Below are 18460 nucleotides of genomic sequence, written 5' to 3'. Positions count from 1 at the left end.
AGTTAGAAATGTTGATCAACTTGTCATCGCGACGAATCAATTCTTGTCGCGCATGCGCAGACAAAATGCCTCTCCGCTCTAACGAGTGTACATCTGGAACTAATGGCTGCTACAGGAAGTGAACCACGCAAGCGATGGACGGCAATCGTCTTGACTTGTCAAAGCAAAAGTGGTGCTCACATCTACCAGAAAGGTACTCTATACAGTAGTGTATACGGCTATTTTATTTCTGATGTCGAGTGATAAGACAGGTGGGTTGCAGATGATGCAAACAAGCAACGTTGGTGTGACTTGTTAAAGTAGAGAATAAGACACGACTTAGGGAGTTTGCTGGCCAATGTCACAGCGCTAATTTTAGCACGTGTCTATTCTTCAATAGTCAATATTAAAAAACTTTGCTCAGGATGGGAATCGAAATTTAACGCTCCCTGGTTCCAATTTATCTTTGAACGCATATCATCGATCCGATTTGTGTTTGTTGGTAAATTTTGAGTCCTTCGATATATTGCAGATATTGGACTTCTGCAGTAGGATAAATTACTATTCGGCGGATGAATTTCAACGAAAGTTACTGCGCTATCCATCGGAGTGGATTGCTTTATCCACTCTTCGAACAACCAAGGTCTGGTCTAATTGACATTTGTTATGACACCCCTGTACACTACAGATGTAGGGAAGAGACGTCAATGAATTAATCAAACATTGGCCGATTCTTTTGGAGTAACTCTTGTTGCAAAAAGAGAAAAATAATAAAGGATATTGTTGATCAAGGTGTATGGTGAAAAAATCTTGCTAGCTGTTTACTAAAGAGATCATTCATTAAGAGAACCTTGTTTCATTGTGATCAGTAGAGATTTGCTGAAGCAAAGGCATTTAAAAAACCAGGAAAGATTTATTGCTGCTCGATGTTTCGGAATCATCATGACTCCTTTATCAAGAAACTAGTTAACTAGCATGCAACTAAGGAAAGGTACAAGATAAGTATAAATTACAATAAACAGCCTAAACAAACACCTTGGCGCAGATGGAATCTGTTTGCATGTTCAGTGCTTGTTTACGCATGCGAATGTCTAACATTTCTTTAACAAGGCAATCAAATTTGCCGCGACATTTCGTGATGATGTGAAATTGCTCAATGAAGCGTTCAGGCATTTCACTATTATGTTGGAGGTTATAATGTATGTAAATCGAAGATGACTTTTTAGTGTGCCCTTCTATGCGCTCGTGTAAGTGACCAAGTGTATAACCCACATACCCTGCATCACACAGGTTACATTTATATTCATAAATGAGACATTGTAGGTTGACAGTGGGGGGGCTTATAATGTCGTGTCGCTTGAGTTGTTGCTTGAGCTTAGGGCTTACAAACACTGGTTGGACAGTGACGTTCAACTTGGAACTTAGATTGTTCAGTTGTTGTTTAACATAATTAGCTGAAGACTGGTCCTTGTGTGACAGTTTATACTTTTCCCTCACCAGAACTGGAAATTCACCAGAATAAAGGTTTCCTTGATAAAGATGTACTGCTTTTAACCTTGGAAGATCCTAAGGCTCGTATAGGAAGTGGTGGGGCGACAATAAATGCTTTGCTTGTTGTCACTGAACATCTGAGTGCAAAAGCTGGTCATGAGGTAAAATTTAAAGCATGTTACAGCAACTATTTCCAACCCTATATCTATGTTTTTGAAGGTTATAACTTTAAGAAGTACATGTACATTTATGTAAATAGTTTCAGAGCTCAATTGTTTGTCAAGACCAAACTGGTCAAGTTACTGCTCTATAATCAGTGAACTGAACTAGTTCTTAGGAAAAACAAAATGTATGATGTCACTTACAAAATTACATTGTAATCTAGAAACTTTAATTTTTGTTAAAACATTCCATGAATCCCCAGAGTCATTGTCAACACAAACTGTTACTTAAAAAGACTCGGTACAGGATTCTTTTAACTTGATTTCAGAATTACTATTCAACCCAAAGGAAATATATTATAGTATTATAGGACTATCCGAAATCCGAATTAGTGATGACGCTTGTGATGAAAATCTTCCAAGCTTACCAAATTACTATTTTGAGTTATGTAACAACGCCTTTTTCCGCAGGTGGTGTAGGAATGTATATCAACAACCAATTGCAATATAATGTTCTGGAGCATACTTCTAATTCTTCTTATGATTGTAAATATTAAGAAAAAGAGTATCTGTGGTGTGGTTTATAGACAGCATGACAAGGCCAATGATTTCCTTAAGTACCTTTCCTCTGCAATAGAATTATATTCCTCGAGAAATAGAAACATTAATTTTATTTAATGGGTGACTTTGACATTGACCTTCTTAAATTTGAATCTTGCTCTTACTCTAAGAACTGCTAGAATTAACGCAAAGCTTTTCACTATTACCAGCTGTCGATAAGCCCATGAGGGTTTATGGAAAGTCAGCTACATTAATTGATAATATTTTTTCAAATAATTTAGAAAACAGCTTTATATGCGGCAACTTAGTAACTGATACTACGGACCATTTTACCCAGGTCTGCATTGTGTCAACACAACCTTATTCATTGAGTAATAATAATAATAATAATAATAATAATTTGATATTTATGTTGCGCAAATTAACATGTGGATATGATCAAATGCACATCACAACACTTTTCGGGGGACTTTTGGCCGGACTGCATCAGCAGTTTACAAGCAATTGCAGGAAACTTATTTGAAGATGCCCCCTCCCCCCAATTCCCAGTAAACAGGCCAGACCACATCATAGTAATCTCGTGAGTGGGTTCATTAACGTCCCCTGCCTAACCAAATTAACTAATTAATAGATGCAGGAGACGGAAACAAAGGAAAAAAGTTTGCAACTACTCCAATTTCAATGCTAATAGGTTTCTTTCTGAAATGAAAAAAACAGAAAGGAATAATATTTCAAACATTGACTCAAACAAATCATTCACAATTTTTTACAAAAAAGTAAACTCCTCGGTAAATAAGCATGCTCTGATGAAAACTCTCTCCAGGTGTAGGGAAAAAATATTATCAAAACCACGGATCACCAAAAGAATTTGAACTTCAATAGGAATAAAAAATAATTTATTTTTTAATGCAGATTGGGAGAACCATAAAGTATACCGAAACAAATTAACTAGCCTAACGCATCTAAGCAAGAAGAACTATTATGAATGTCATTTTGAAGAAAATATTAACTCCAAAGAAACGTGGAGAGGTATAAATGATATCATTTCAAGAAAGACTAATAGTAACCGATCGTCAATACACTGCCTTGTTAACGCCGACTTGGAAACGATATTCAACCCAAAGGAAATAAGTAATTCTTTTAACACTTTCTTTGCAACTGTTGGACATAAGTTGGCTTCAGATATCCCTTCTTCGTCGTTGGATAATGATTTTAGTACTTTCTTAGACCAGCCGATAGAAAGTTCCTTTTATTTTGACCCTTTGTTCCTGCAGAAGTTGTAGCTGAAATCAATCTATTACCAAATAACAAAGCCTATGGACTCTATTCATGCCTGGTCAGTATCTTGAAATTGTCTAGCCATATCTCCCAACCTTTAGCTCAAATTTTTAATGTTTCAGTATCCTCAGGTTCTTTCCCAGCCAAACTTAAAACTGCCAAAGTATAGTTCCAGTCTTTAAATCAGGAGATGCATCAAAGCCTGGAAATTATTGACCGATCTCTTTGTTATCAATTTTTAACAGAATATTTGAAAAGTTGGTTTATAAAAGACTTGTCAAGTTTGTCAATAAACAGAATATATTATATTCATCACAATATGGATTCAGCAGCAAGCATAGTACACAACACGCTGTTCTAGAAATCCTAAATGACATTTTTTACTAATTTTGATAATGGTCAATTCGCTTTTTGTTTATTTATTGATTTGATAAAGGCTTTCAACACAGTTAATTAGGAAATTATTCTTTTAAAAACTTGAAAATTACGGCTTCAGAGGTATAGTGAATAGTTGGTTTAAGTCGTACTTAATTGGTCGTAAACAGTATACGACCATCAATGGTTATATATCTGATGCTCATCAAACCCTCTGTGGAGTACCCCAAGGCTCTGTACTGGGACCCTTGCTTTTTCTCTTGTATATAAATGATATATCTAAGTCTTTAATTAAACTTCAGTTTTACTTGTTTGCCGATGATACTAGTTTAATTTATGCAAACGGCGATGTCAAAAAACTTGAATCTGAGATTAACGAAGAACTTAACAAAGTTTCCTCGTGGCTAGCTGTCAATGAATTAACCTTGAACATCGAAAAAACCAATTATATTATCTTTTGCTCACGCCAAAAGACTATAATTTCTTTTTATCCTAATATTAAAATGGTAAATAGCAATTCAAACACCAGTCAACTGTTACAAATGAAAGACTACATTAGATATCTTAGTGTACTCGTAGATTTGCATCTTTCATGGAAAATTCATGTAGATTACATTTGTCAGAAAATCAGTAAAACAATCGGAATTGTCGCCAAGCTCAGACATTTTGTTCTCCGTCATGTACTTCTCACTTTACACTGCTCTTTAATCTTACCCTATATCAGCTAGGGCATTTGTGCTTGGGGTCACACTGCTGAAGCGCATCTTCATAAACTACTAGTTCTTCAGAAGAGAGCCCTTAGGCTAATGTTCTTTGCTGATCCAAGAGCTCATGCAGTTCCGTTATTCTTACAAACTAAACAGTTGCCGATATCATTCTTGTGCTTTGAGCAAATGAGTCTTTTAATGTACGATGTCCACAATAATCTCGTTCCTGATAACATTAAGAACATGTTCATGAAGCTGGCTTCTGTCCACAATTACCAGACTAGATCTGTTACCAATGAAAATTATTATGTTGAACAAGTTAGAACTGAAAATATGAAGAGAGCCTTCTCTATTTCTGGCACCTTGATCTGGAACAGTATTCCATTTCCTATCAAAACACTTAAAAAAAAATCAATTTTATTATTATTATTATTGACCGATCTTTTTGTTATCAATTTTTAACAGAATATTTGAAAAGTTGGTTTATAAAAGACTTGTCAAGTTTGTAAATTAAGTTAAATTAAAATTTAAAAGCGCAGTAAAGGAAAAACTTTGAGATTCTGTAAAAAGAGGATGATTATATAAGAATATATATATTTGAGTACAATTCTTAAAATTATAACTGTGTGTACTTCCAGTATATACTACAATCTGTCCTCCTGTTTCATTCTGTCTATAAGCCACACGGCAAACTAGATTTCTTTTAGGATTGTTCTTTTACATATAATTATACATATGAATATTCATTTTCTATAGAATTCTTTTCTTTTTTTTATTTTCCTCTCTTGTGCCCACCTCGAATAGCCCTTGCTACTTGCAGGCCTGAGCATTGTAATTTTCCATATTAACCTTTTAAAAATTAAATTTGTTGTTGTTGTTGTTGTTGTTGTTGTTGTTGTTATTACTTTTTAGGTATTCTTTTGTTGTACCAATATCTCAAGTATGGTATTTTTCATTTAAAATTAGTTTTAAATTACTGCAGCAGGTACTGTATTCTGTTTACTAATCCATTTTTGTTTATTTTAAAGACATTGACGCTAAGTGTCTTGGACAATGCCAACATTCTTATTATGCACATGGTGGGTACTATGGGTACCTTTTATCATTTTAATTTAGAAATTTTGTGGAAGTGAATTGATCTGTTTTTGCAGAGTATTGGTTGGACCTTTTCGTTTCTAAATCAGATCATGTAATTAATGCATTGAAACAATGTCGAGTTTTCTTGTTACATCATGGAAAAACTTGATCCTTTTGTTTTCACAATTCTTTCAATATACAAGTACAAAGATTTGATATTTAATAAACTCAATCCTTTGGTTACAATGAAAATATGAAGTTCATTTATTTTGAGATGTGGTATTAGATCCTTTGGTTGTTAGCATCTGGAATTCAATTTTAATCAACACAATAATTTTCTTTTTCTCTGCAATTGTAGATTATGTTGAGATATAGAATATGTTTGGTTTTGTAGGGTCGAGACTTTCCTTTTAGTTCTTGTGGACGGTTCTTCAATACTTTACCAGGCAAACACACAGAGGAATCCAAAGAACATCTTTGTGACTGCATTGTCTCAAACTTTGACCTTCTGCTTGATGTTATTTCCAACAAGGTAATACTTATCAGCAACCGTCTTATAATTATACACATTTTGTTTAGATCAAGTTAGGAGTGATTAACTTCTAATTTCTCCATACAGTGTGATATAATTAATATACAGTTAGTGTATTGATAAATGAATGTTTTATATTTCTTTTAGTTGGCTGTGAATGCTCCTCCCGGGGTGTGGGTTTGCAGCACAGACATGATGTTGACTGTCTCACCTGATACAAGTATGAAATAATTTTTTTCTTTTTTTTTTGCTGACTTAGAGTACAAACTTGTTGTTATCATCATTTTCATTACTATCACATGACTTATCATAGTCATTATAATCATCACCATCATCTCGATCTACATGTACTTTTATTATCATCTTATTCATGAGAATTTTCATTGTTATCACTGTGATGCTGAAATTGCAATCAGTTTCAAATGTATTGTCAATATAAATTGTTTGTTTGACTAATAGTCAATGTAATGTAGTTTTTTCAATTCTTTCAACTGCAATTCTGCAATTCAATTCTTTCAACTGCAATCAGTTTCAATTGTATTGTCAATATAAATTGTTTGTTTGACTTTTAGTCAATGTAATGTAGTTTTTTCAATTCTTTCAACTGCAATTCTGCAATTTTGCAATTCAATTCTTTCAACTGCAATCAGTTTCAAATGTATTTTCAATATAAATTGTTTGTTTGACTAATAGTCAATGTAATGTAGTTTTTTCAATTCTTTCAACTGATGACTATAGGGATAAACTGGAAGCAGTCTTCAGATGGTATTGCGATGCTGCTGTTTCATGGAGATGTTGAATATGCAAAAGGCCATGGTGTTGTGAAGCTTGGAGATCAGGTATTAATGGCTAATGATAACATTTGCTTCTTTGTAATTTGGAATGAATTGTAGTTCCAATTTCACTCACAATCTTCTCTCAACAAATAGTGTGATAGTACATAAAGGTCTTTGTCCCCAGCCAACCATTAAAGCATTAAAGCATTAAAGCAGTGAAGATACAGGAAAAGAGGCCTACATATGGTCCAGCACATCTACAATTTGCATATTTCACTGCACAGAAAGCATAACGTCAGTTATTTTAAGACCCAGAGAGTTGATTGAATATGGGGATCAGAACCCTTGCCCTCTCTACACAGCAGTCATGGAAGACAATGCTTTTACTTTCTTTTTTCACTAGTTGAAGCCATATATTCTTTTCATATGTAGGGCAGAGTTGACGATATCATTTTTCTTTTTTTACTAGTTGAAGCCACTTATTTATAGCCTTTTCATTTGTAGGGCAGAGTTGAAGATATCATTTTTCCTTTTTTACTAGTTGAAGCCACTTATTTATAGCCTTTTCATTTGTAGGGCAGAGTCAAAGACATCATCTTCAGAGGAACTTCTGACATATTAAAAACTTGCACACTTGAAAATGACAAAGTTCCCTTGGTAAATAAATATTTGTATACATGTATGCTAAATTTAATAACATCTTAGTTTAAACCTTATTTGACTAAACTGTCTGCTGTCTTTTATAGTTGCAACAATCAGTGTTGCATATCTTGCTTTAATCAGCATGAACTGTGATAAGTAGCCAAGTCCAGTGAATTAGACACTTACTCCTTAGGGTATTCATAGCTACTAACTAAATAGACTGTTCCAAATAATTTTTATGAGTACTCTGAGTGAGTGGAAGGATTCCCTTTTTCCGTTGCTCGATTTTGTAGTGTCAGTCTGCTTGATAGTAAGGCACTAAAATATAGTTTTCATGTGAATCCATTCACTCCCAAGATCTCATTCATGATTCAGACTACTGTCTGCCATGTATGATGTTTGTTTAGATAATTGGACTTTGGATCAACTGATAATTCCCTAATCAGTATTTTTCTTTATTCTTGTCTCAATGTCTGCATGATATTGTATTGATATTGTAAGGTGGAATTCTGTTTTGGTCACTCATGGCCATTTAAGGGTTGAATGATACTCCTCAGAGTGGTATTACTGTTGATTTTAATTATCTTCTGAGTGATTTGTTGCTGTTGTAGGTCAGTGGTGTAGTTTACATTAACATCCCAGTAGCTGAGAAAATACTAAGTTTCCATGTGTATGCACCTCTTGATGCCTGTACTTATTATGGACTTGACACTGGAGCAGAACCCATACAGGTATGAAAACAGGGGGTACATTTCCAAAGAAACTGGTGTTGCATTGGGGGGGGGGGGTGGTGTGTGTGGGAATCACAAGATAATTTGGTGTTATCAGCTGAGTTGATAGTGCACTTGTAAACTGGTCGTCTTAAAAATTATCTCAAGTTGACATTTTAAGTGTTAGCCCTTTGTCAGAGCTTATAGAGGAATTGGAATGATGAATAGAGGGGTGAGAAGCAACACTCATTTATGTTGTTACCAAATTTTACACTGATCCCTGGTACTGTAGAAATTAGTGGCCTATGATCAAATTTTATTATTGGTAAAGATGATATCATAATTTGATAGTCCTTTGTGTATTGATAGTTGTCCCTGTTCTTCGACATACTTCTGAGTTTGGCGGAGGATATTACCGAGTCTGACTTCATTTGTGGCGAGAGAAGTGGATCATATGGTCATAGTACTCCCATGGGAATAGAGTGCAGCTCCAAGGATGAACTGGCACTAATGAGAGGTGCAAGAGCTACGCTGTGGAAGATTCTGAGAGGAGTCTCCTTGAAAGGAGGTACTTGATAATTCACCAATTGTTCGCTCATTTTTACATTATTCATGACATTTGAAATCAGGTGTTGACAACAAGGAATTGATTGTCAATGTATTGATATATCAGGGGCAGAACTTGCTTACCGGTACTCCCATGTAAGTCCCATATCATCTTACTCCATAGAGCCTCTTTTTGAGGATAACAGGTTCATCTTCATGTCAAACCTCCACGTTTGAGCACCTCTTTGTCTATTTATTTAAGGAAATCTCAGTTTGTGTAATTCTGATATTCATTGGAAACAATAAATTTTGTTCTGTCTTCATTTAAGTTGTCATTGAGAAGGGTGAGTTTGACTACATGCAGCCATCAGCAGAATGTTACAGGAGACAGATGCGAGGAAGTGTAGAGAATTTTGCACCCGGCCCATTTGAACTAAGCATGCACACCCATGTCTGTTTTCACAAGGTACAAATTTTAATTGAATAGATAATCTACGGTATAACTTGAGAATGGGACCTTGTGTGATTTTGCGGGAAGAAATTTTTGCGGTTCGCCTTGACTGATGTTTCTTCCACAGGAGTACCACTTTTAAGAAGCTAGCAAAACAATAACCTGAAAAACGAACGTATCTTTCTTTTCCGTACCATTCACCACTTTGCGCTCCTTTGTTTGGCTTTCGCACCACTCCCTTAGGTGAAAAGGGAGCACCTTTTTGTCTATTTATTTAAGGAAATCTCAGTTTGTGTAACTCTGATATTTATTGGAAACAATAAATTTCGTTCTGTCTTCATTTAAGTTGTCATGCGAGAGAGCATGGCGCCCGGACGGTCGCCACTTAACTGCAGGGCATCTGTGCTATGTTATTTAATTTGCGTCTTAACTTTGGATGCAACAAAACAATTACGAAAGCGTAGGTCATTATCCAGCCATCCGAGATGATGAAGACGGATTTGCCATCGAATATTATCAGGATCGAAGATTATTAAATCCATGCACGTGGCACGTTTCCGACAGCGGCCATCTTGGTTTCTTCTTTCAGCGCAAGTTCATCGGAAAGAGAGTACCGTATTGCGCCTTCCACACAGCTCAGTTTAATATATCGCTACTCGTCGCACATGGTGACGTCCATCCTCATCCCGGACCACGAAACGATGCACCTAACAAACTGAACACAAGCTCTTGTCAAACGACTGTCATGAGTTCAAACGCTAGGACCTCGGATAACACCTGCCGCTTACCTACAAAACGCAAACCATGGCTGGCCCACTTCAATTGCAGAAGTATTATGGCTCACATCGACGAACTGAGGCTAACTTTTCAAGATATTTGCCCTCTATTTATCGGAATTTCAGAGACATGGTTAGACGACTCCATCTCGGACTCAGAAATTGAATTATCGGACTATTCTGTGCACCGTCATGACCGGAAAAATCGTAGGGGAGGTGGAGTGGCAATTCATGTACTGGAAAATGTGAAACACACTGTAAGAAGGGATTTAGAGGATGATTTTGAAGCCATTTGGATAGAAATGCAACTGAATAAAGTGAAATATTTAATTGGATGCGTTTACAAGGCTCCAGACGAATCCCTCGAGGTTTTTAACTATTTAGACGATGTTATGAGGGATGCGACTAAAAACAATTTGGAAGTTATTGTCATCGGTGATCTCAACTGTGACATTTTAAATACCTCAAGGCAGACAGAGAGACTGCTGAAATTTACCATAGTCAATCAGCTTGAACAACTGATAAAAGAACCAACGGGTGTGACTTCGACAACAAGCACCCTCATTGATGTGTTAATCACCTCAACACTTAGATTGTTTAAAAAAGCAGGTGCAATCAGTATAAGCTTTCAGCGACCATTATCCCGTCTACGGTGTTATGCATGGCTCAGCGACTCGCCCGGACAAACATCGGATCATAACAACGCGCTCCTGGAAAGACAAAAATGTAAATGATTTTATAGCTAGCCTGAAGCAAGCTCCATGGTGCCTGATTGACTCTTTCAACGACGTTGACGACATGTGTTCAGCCTGGGAATCGCTGATGAAATCTTTGATTGACCAACATTTTCCGCTAAAGAAGAAGCGTATTCGTAGACAGACGCACCCGTGGCTTGACAGTAGTGTTCTTAAACTCATGAGAACGCGCGATCAAATACACAAGAGGGCAAGAAAGTCACGACTGTCTTCGGATTTGGAATGAAAATAAATCCCTTCGAAACAGTCACCGCTATAAACAGAAAAGCCCTGAAGAATTATTTCAAAAACAAGCTCGAGGAAAACTACTCAGGAGATGCGCGCCAAATTACAACTATTATCACTTCACAGTAGACGCCTTTTCATCAAGTTACAGTATGTTTACAAGATAATTAACAACATCAACTGCCCTAAGCAGTTGACAGGGTACTTAGTGAAACGATCACAGAGACACTGTCGAGCCTTTAGAGATCCAACATTATTAGATCTACCACAAGTTAAAACCAAATGTGGACAGACCTCGTTTAAGTTTTCGGCTGCGAGTGCCTGGAACAAACTGCCAAGAGAGATTCGCGAGCTCACAACACTCGCACAATTTAAAGGCAGAACTTTCACTTACCTCGTAAACACGGACAGCGTAAATCATATTTGTACAAGTTAAATGTAATTTTTATATATAATTTATACATTTTAGATTTGTAATTGTAATTCTTATTGCTTGTAATTCTTTTTAACTGGTCACCGATCAATACCAGTCGATCTATATCTTTGATCGACTGACCGGTTTTCTTACCAGGATAAATAAAGTTATTATTAAAAGCGCTTTTCAAGGAAATGGAAACGCTTAGTTTACGAGGTTTCATTTATTTATTTAGAAACTAATGAGTAAGCTGCCATTTGAGTAGAGTTGCTTCTCCTCGTTTGCTCTTTTCATTTCTTTTCTTGGTTACAGAACAGCCAAGGAGTAAACCCAAATGTGGATCTTTCCTCTGTCGTCGTGAATTCTATAATTGAAGGCGGGGTCAACCTTGGAAAGGAGTCTGTTGTTTCTCACTGCCACTTGCAGGTACATGCATGCATGCCCGTGATTGTTTTCAAATTTCTAAATCTCGCTAGGAAAGGAAAACTTACTAGGAGCTTATGAGAAGTTATGGTAAATACAAGTAAACTCCCTGAAGCGCGGGAAAACGTGGGTGAACGCGTCACGACTTATTCATCTGATTGGTTGGTGGTATTGCTTGATGTTTTGTGAACCAATCAGATAGCAAGGAATGTCAAAGCCAATGCAATCGTGGACTTGTTTCTCGATTCTGCTCTGACCACTTTTAATCGTTTTTTATGTTTTTGCTTTTTTTGTGTGTGATATGTAATCTAGGCGTGCTTTTAGACTATTTTGTTCCATTCTACTTACATGTTCCAGTCTACTTACATTTTCCATTTGCACTTGTAGGGAAATTTAAGCTTTGGATCGGGATCTGTGTTAGCAGGAATTGCTGCGTCTGACTTTAAGGTCAGTGTTTCAGTAGGGTAACTGTGCAAAAAAGAAAAATTGTCTCGAATAATGAAATTTTTCGAATTTATGTGGGAAGTGTGGTTGCCAAGCGAGTAGTGCGCTGGACTTTGGACCCAAAGGACTGGGTCCGAGACCTGGCCGCTTAATTTTTCTGTGTTTACAGAGAAGACGCGGCTATCCTCTTACTACCCCTCTCTCTTTACTTAGGAATAAAAGTGAATACATACAAACTGTCCAAAAAAAAACTAACGATATGCCTTAATGTTTTGTTCCCTCCACTTACAGAGCCTTTATCCAGGGACTGTTCTCCATGATGATTTGTGTATTCTGGGTTACAGGGTGTCTCTGCCCGGTTTGAGAGGGGAATCCCAGAGGGTTCTGGTGGTGTTTGGTATCCATGATGAGCTTCAGGTGAGAAATGTGTTATTACTGTTGAGTCCGTCCCTTCCCTCCTCTGTTCCCGTGTCGTCTGTGCTACTCTTAAAAGCTCTATTGTGAAAGTGACTTAATCAATTATGATCTTTCAGATGCCTGCTTCATCGCCTAACAGTACATATTGCAACAAGCCGTGGAAAGTGTTGTTTGAGAGAACAGGAGTCAACCCTGAGGAAGTTTGGATCGGTCTGGTACGAGATCGCTTTAAACATTACCTGACTTTTTACTTCAACTTTTTACCGTTTTCGTCTGTAAAATCATGGAAGGGTTAACTTGATGTATCTTAGTCACCAAATCATTGCTCAAACTTTCGACTGCTAGGTTACGAGCGAAGGGTTTTTCCCTCACCTGTCGGAATGAAAGGAGTCATGAAAATAATTTTCCAGAATATATATTCCGTGCTTTATGAGTGAGTATGTTCCCCGTAATTCCGTGAATAGCCATGTAGGAAGATCTAGAATTGGAAAGGTACTTTGCAAACTTATACGAAAGTAAATATGTTCCTTGTAATTCTTCAGCCAGAAGAGCAGAGAAGTCTGTACAATGCTAAGCTGTTTCCAGTCGTTCGCCCATTTGACGTTCTGCTGGAAGATGCTGGTAAAGATGACATGTTATGGCTGGCAAGTACAGGAGTGTCTGACGTTCCTGATCGGCAAATACTCAACAGGTGAGTTGTTAACTCGCGAAGCATCCTAAGAACTATGAGGAAGGTTACATCAAGTGGTTAGAGGTTTTGAAAAATGAAAGAGATGGTTACCAGATCATGCCTTTTGGCAGGGGAGAGTGAGGTGGACAGGCCTTATATCATATCTTCTTTAGCCCAGGGGTTTCAATAAAAGCCGCTTTCCGGCTTTTGTTGAGCCTCCGAGCATGCTCTAGTGTTTGCCCCTCGCAAAGCACAGCTGGCTATTACGCTTTCGGCAGATGCTTATCGAAAAAGTTATTCAAATCCCTGGTTAGGCGCGAATACAATGCGATTTTCTTTCAGGTAGGGAAATATTGGGTTACTTTATATGGGATCGGCTGGCCTTTCTAGTTTCTGATGAATAGTTTTAGATATTTAGTAATTTCTTTTAATATGATGCATTCTTCGGGAAGGTTACAGAGTTCTAAAATAATTTCTTCCCTCAAAACTGATCTAAGTATTTGTTCTGATATCAGGTGGCGTTCGTCGTTGAGGTTATCGTTAAAGGACATTTTAAATGCTGTCGATATGAGTGCAGAGTTTGCTTGGAGAAAAAAATTGTGGTTTGAAATTGGAAAAACTGAGGTGGAGGAAACGTTGAAGAATTGTGAGAGCAACTGCCTGGTGCCATTCTTTAAAAGTTGTGGGAAAGAAGGATTTGCAATGCAGATATTGGAAGTTCTGGATGAAGGTAAAAGTAACTATATTTTGACCTGAAGGCCAAGCGTAGCTTAGAGCACCCGAAGATACATGGGATCCTCCCTCCAGCGTTATACTGGCAGTAATGAAACGCTGTGATATATGTTCTTAAATTCTAATGAGATTCTGTTGTTTGACACCTGATCAGAACTTTCGCTTAGCCCCAGCTTGGAGCGGTCTGTTGTTGTTGAATTTTTTTTGGGAGTGAATACAGAAAACTTGAAGATGACTCAACAAACTTCTGGGTTTTCCTTGCTACTTTAGTCTTCCAACTGACTCTGTCAACACAATAAGTCTGAAGAAAAAACGGATTGGGAAGTAAAGATACTTCGAATAAACTTGTTGACGTCTTTAAATTTTCCCACTAAACGATTAATGATTTCATAGATTTTCTTGTTTCCATTCTCCAGTTGCGTCCAGCGCCACCTCCCCAGGCGTGGCTGCACGGACCTTGGCCTGCATTGCTGACGTGTTAGGTGCGATGGCAGGAGAGAGGGCTGGGCTGAGGAGTGGACCGGCCCGCAATGAATCTTGGATGCACGCCTTTGAATTGCTTGATGTATGTTTGATGAATTGTATTCCTTGCTTAATCAGTCTGAGTAATCTATTTAGGTTTTTGATCAAAATGCTGCCGAGCACTCTTAACCAATTAATTTTCATTTTGTAAGTTAGAAACAGCCTTCTTTGTCATACTTATCGAGTCGACGTCAAAGAAAAGTTTAATATTTTTTGGTTAAAATGTCAGCATTGTCATAAATGTATATTTTTTTCGCTCAGAAAGGAGAAATTTCGTCAGGGATAAAAGCTCTTGCCCGAGAACGATCAAAATGGCTTGACAGGTAAATTTACAACTTCATGATATGAAAGAGGTATCCTACATCGTAATTTCTTAAGTAAGATACAGAACTAACCCAAAATTAAAGAAAAATTACGAGTAGACCCTATGAGAGCTCCAACCTTCAACCCTTTCACTTTGCGTTTGATGCTCTATCACTAAGATACAGAGAGCTCGTTGGCAAGTAGGGCCGGTACAGGGCTCGTCTATCGTACTCATCTTGCATGCTGCAAGGATTACTAGTTTCGAAAGCTTGGTTTTTGTAAATTATCTTCTCAAACTATGTTATCTTGATCAGACCTCATCTGCTGATACGAGCGGCGCGACATTACGAAGGAGCTGAACAAGTGCTGAGAAGAAGAGCAGTTCTCACAGCCAGACAGGTGCGTTACTCAAAAGTGCATTACCTTCTCGAAGCAAGAGTAAAACTTGTTTTTTAAATCTTAAATATTTCTTTCTCTGTTTTTGGTTTTTGCATCAGTTTTTCCAGACGGAACGCTGCGATTCTGTACCGAAGGGACACTGGGTTATAGCAGAAGCACCAGGTTTGCGAAGTTTTTGTTACAAAGTTTTCTGGATGTCTGTCGTCCGCATTTTATGGTACTCCAGGATACTTTGTAGCGACACCCCTTGAATTAAAGCGTATTTTCTTTTCGTTGTACGCTTCTGGTCTCCATTCTGTACGCTCAACAACCTATTGACAACATTAACATATCCAGGAAAGACACTAGCTTTCCCACTCAAAATTCTGATCACCATTGCGGCAGATTTTAATTATGCTATATTGATTATTCTGCTGCGCATCATGATATGAAAGGTGAAGGGTTTGAACCAGGTATTATTAATGATAATCGTGTTGTACTCATGCAGAGGTGGTTTTGAAAAGAACCACGACTCTTGGCGGTAACTGTAAGTGCCATTTGAAAAACCTGCGTTTAAGCCACTCTTTAATTCAAACTTAAGCAACTGTAGGTCGGAAAGGGCCACAGTATTTTGGGCGAGGATCGTTTGGGTACTCTGTAAGAAAACGTCGATTTTAAAGATTTCAAGCCTGTTATTACTAAGGAAAAGACGATCGGCAATTGTAAAAGGCAATTCTTAACTTAATGAACAAATATTCCTTTTACAGCGCGGATAGACCTCTCTGGAGGATGGAGCGATACGCCTCCAATTACCTACGAACAGGGAGGAGCAGTGCTGAATGTTGCTGTTAAACTGAATGGACAGGTTGGGTTTCTTTTTTCGTTGTATCTGTCTTTTTTCGTCACTTGTCATTCGATAATTTGAGATAATAGGCACAATGGGATGTATATGTTTCATATGGGTACCTGATAGTTTGGAAACAATTATACATATGCTTGTTCACGAAGGATCATAATTTATTAGTAAATTGTAGGAATCTTTCCCCCTCTCCCCCCCTCTCTCTCCCCCTCCCCCTCCACTCACTCCTCCTCTAGGTTTGCTTTAGGTTTCCTTGACAGATTGTTGGTTCTCCCGGGTGGAGAGAGACTCTGCGAGAGTAGTTTGTTGCTCGAAAACACAACACAAAGACTCGGAAAAGACTCGAACCTAACACGCGTAACATGAAGCATCTACGTTTTCCAGCTTCTTAAGTATTTGAATTGTTTTTTTTTTTCTTTGTAGAAAGTCACCAAGGCCCAAGTACGGAAGATAAGCAAGTGAGTCAAACTTCATCTATCTCCGTATCCCCGACGCTGGTTTAACTGATGTTTATTTTATTTAATCAAGAGGACTGCCTTCCTGTGTCTCTTTGCATTGTCCTTTTAGTCTCCATTACGGCTCTCAAGGCCATAAATTAAAAGGCAGTGTAACAAATCGGACATTAATCTTTCCCCTACTCAATGCATACTTTCTCCACGCATCCTAATCTAGATGTTTTACGTTATCTTTGCTTTTGCTTGTCGGGGGAAATGAAATTCGTAATTCAATTGTCCTATTTCAATTTTTCAGGCTTGAAATTGTTCTGGTGATTCATTCAGGAAAACACAGTGTTCGAGTGATTTGCAGTGAACTGATGCATTTAGAAAATTACACCCAGCCAAATGCCCCAGGTATGATTATTGTTTTTTTTTTTTTGTAATTTCTTTCTTTTTTTTTTTTTTTGGCATTTTACAAAACATTATTCTACCTACAATACAATACAGGACTCAGTTACAATACGTCACTTACAGCAATTTACTGAGAACACACCACTGAAAAAGTATAGTTTACAATAAACTTGATTACATTAGATGACTTACTCTCAATTACTTACACTACCTACACCATACTCTACATTTACATTACATTAAAGTACTTTCATTATGTTACGGTAAATTACTTACATTATCTTACTAATAGTATACAGCGACATTGTATGCTTTACAAAAAAAAAAAAAAAAAAAATAGACTTCTTATGCTACTCTGCATTGTTTGGACGACACCCATCCCACAAAACGATATGTGGCAAAGGCTTATCTGCTTAGAGAAAAGCGGTTAAAAAAAATTGTTTGGTTATGCGCTAAATATTTTAAGAGTAGAAGTCTCAGGAACACCATCAAAAGAAAAGTAAAGCTGGTTAGGATAACTGCTTGAACCAGCCCAATTTCGATGTTTAAACGTTCAAGTGTGGAGCGTTGGATGTGACTTCAGGGCTCCTGAGAAAATTAATCTTTTTCTAAACTCTTATGCCTGTTTTTTTTTTTTTTTTTTCAATTAATATCACATGAGTTGATTCACTGAAATAAACTGGGAGAGGCCATGATTTACACCTTAACTGGATTGTGGGAGGCTCTCTTTGAAGTCGACTAGTAAACGCTGAATTGTAAGTTATCGAAACTGAAATTGTAGCTGAACGAATCGACCGTAGGTTTTCGATTCAGAGAATGGACCGTTTCATTGTAAAAAGTTCGGGTTCTGGGATTTACTGGTATTTCACCCTTGAAGCTGTTTCCTGAATAATTCATGTGCCGGATTTAGTCAGGTCAAAAATTTTTTCTTACTGCATTCGTTTGTTTTGTTTCTTTGTTTTTTGTTTTTGTCTCTAGGTGCGCTCTTGAAAGCTTGTTTTTGTTTACTCGATATCGTAACTCTTCCCTCGAGCGAAAAATTATGCGAACAGTTGAACAGAAAGTATCAAGCCGGCTTTGAGCTTCACACCTGGTCGACCGCTCCCCAAGGGAGTGGCCTGGGCACAAGTAGTATTTTGGCGGGAGTTATACTGGCAGCGCTTTTACGGGTAACCGACCGCACAGCCAGCATGGATTCACTGATTCACACTGTGATGATCGTGGAACAGATGTTAACTACGGGCGGTGGCTGGCAGGATAACGTGGGAGGGCTGGTGCCTGGTTTCAAAATCGCTCGGTCTCAGGCTTCTTTGCCTTTGAAGGTAGAAACGGAGAAAGTGGAGCTTAGTGAGAAGACAGTGAATGAAATCACGAAAAGATTGGTGTGTTTTTACTCAGGGAGGACGC

The 18460-nt window shown here is 37.6% G+C and overlaps 1 protein-coding gene across 1 annotated transcript in view; it reads left to right on the top strand.

The window, feature by feature from the left end:
- The first annotated feature begins 36 nt into the window (after positions 1 to 36).
- The window catches only part of LOC111332602 (L-fucose kinase-like), a 21684-nt gene continuing 3260 nt past the window's right edge, over positions 37 to 18460 (top strand). Inside the window, exons 1-24 of the mRNA XM_022937965.2 lie at positions 37 to 193; positions 1480 to 1631; positions 5581 to 5631; positions 6024 to 6161; positions 6309 to 6381; positions 6900 to 7000; positions 7514 to 7594; positions 8191 to 8310; positions 8659 to 8857; positions 9165 to 9301; positions 11770 to 11883; positions 12268 to 12327; positions 12616 to 12741; positions 12858 to 12956; positions 13284 to 13432; positions 13927 to 14141; positions 14560 to 14708; positions 14927 to 14988; positions 15283 to 15367; positions 15466 to 15529; positions 16114 to 16211; positions 16629 to 16663; positions 16956 to 17056; positions 18032 to 18460. The exon at positions 18032 to 18460 is cut by the window's right edge and continues 23 nt beyond it. Of these exons, the coding sequence (XP_022793700.2) occupies positions 103 to 193; positions 1480 to 1631; positions 5581 to 5631; positions 6024 to 6161; positions 6309 to 6381; positions 6900 to 7000; positions 7514 to 7594; positions 8191 to 8310; positions 8659 to 8857; positions 9165 to 9301; positions 11770 to 11883; positions 12268 to 12327; positions 12616 to 12741; positions 12858 to 12956; positions 13284 to 13432; positions 13927 to 14141; positions 14560 to 14708; positions 14927 to 14988; positions 15283 to 15367; positions 15466 to 15529; positions 16114 to 16211; positions 16629 to 16663; positions 16956 to 17056; positions 18032 to 18460 (2929 nt within the window). The 5' untranslated portion in view covers positions 37 to 102. The remainder of the gene's footprint in view (positions 194 to 1479; positions 1632 to 5580; positions 5632 to 6023; positions 6162 to 6308; positions 6382 to 6899; positions 7001 to 7513; positions 7595 to 8190; positions 8311 to 8658; positions 8858 to 9164; positions 9302 to 11769; positions 11884 to 12267; positions 12328 to 12615; positions 12742 to 12857; positions 12957 to 13283; positions 13433 to 13926; positions 14142 to 14559; positions 14709 to 14926; positions 14989 to 15282; positions 15368 to 15465; positions 15530 to 16113; positions 16212 to 16628; positions 16664 to 16955; positions 17057 to 18031) is intronic.

The sequence above is a fragment of the Stylophora pistillata genome, chromosome 3, assembly GCF_964205215.1.
Source record: "Stylophora pistillata chromosome 3, jaStyPist1.2, whole genome shotgun sequence".
NCBI lineage: Eukaryota > Metazoa > Cnidaria > Anthozoa > Scleractinia > Pocilloporidae > Stylophora > Stylophora pistillata.
The sequence above is the reverse complement of the archived record's forward strand: the minus strand, read 5'-3'. Positions and strand labels throughout refer to the sequence as shown.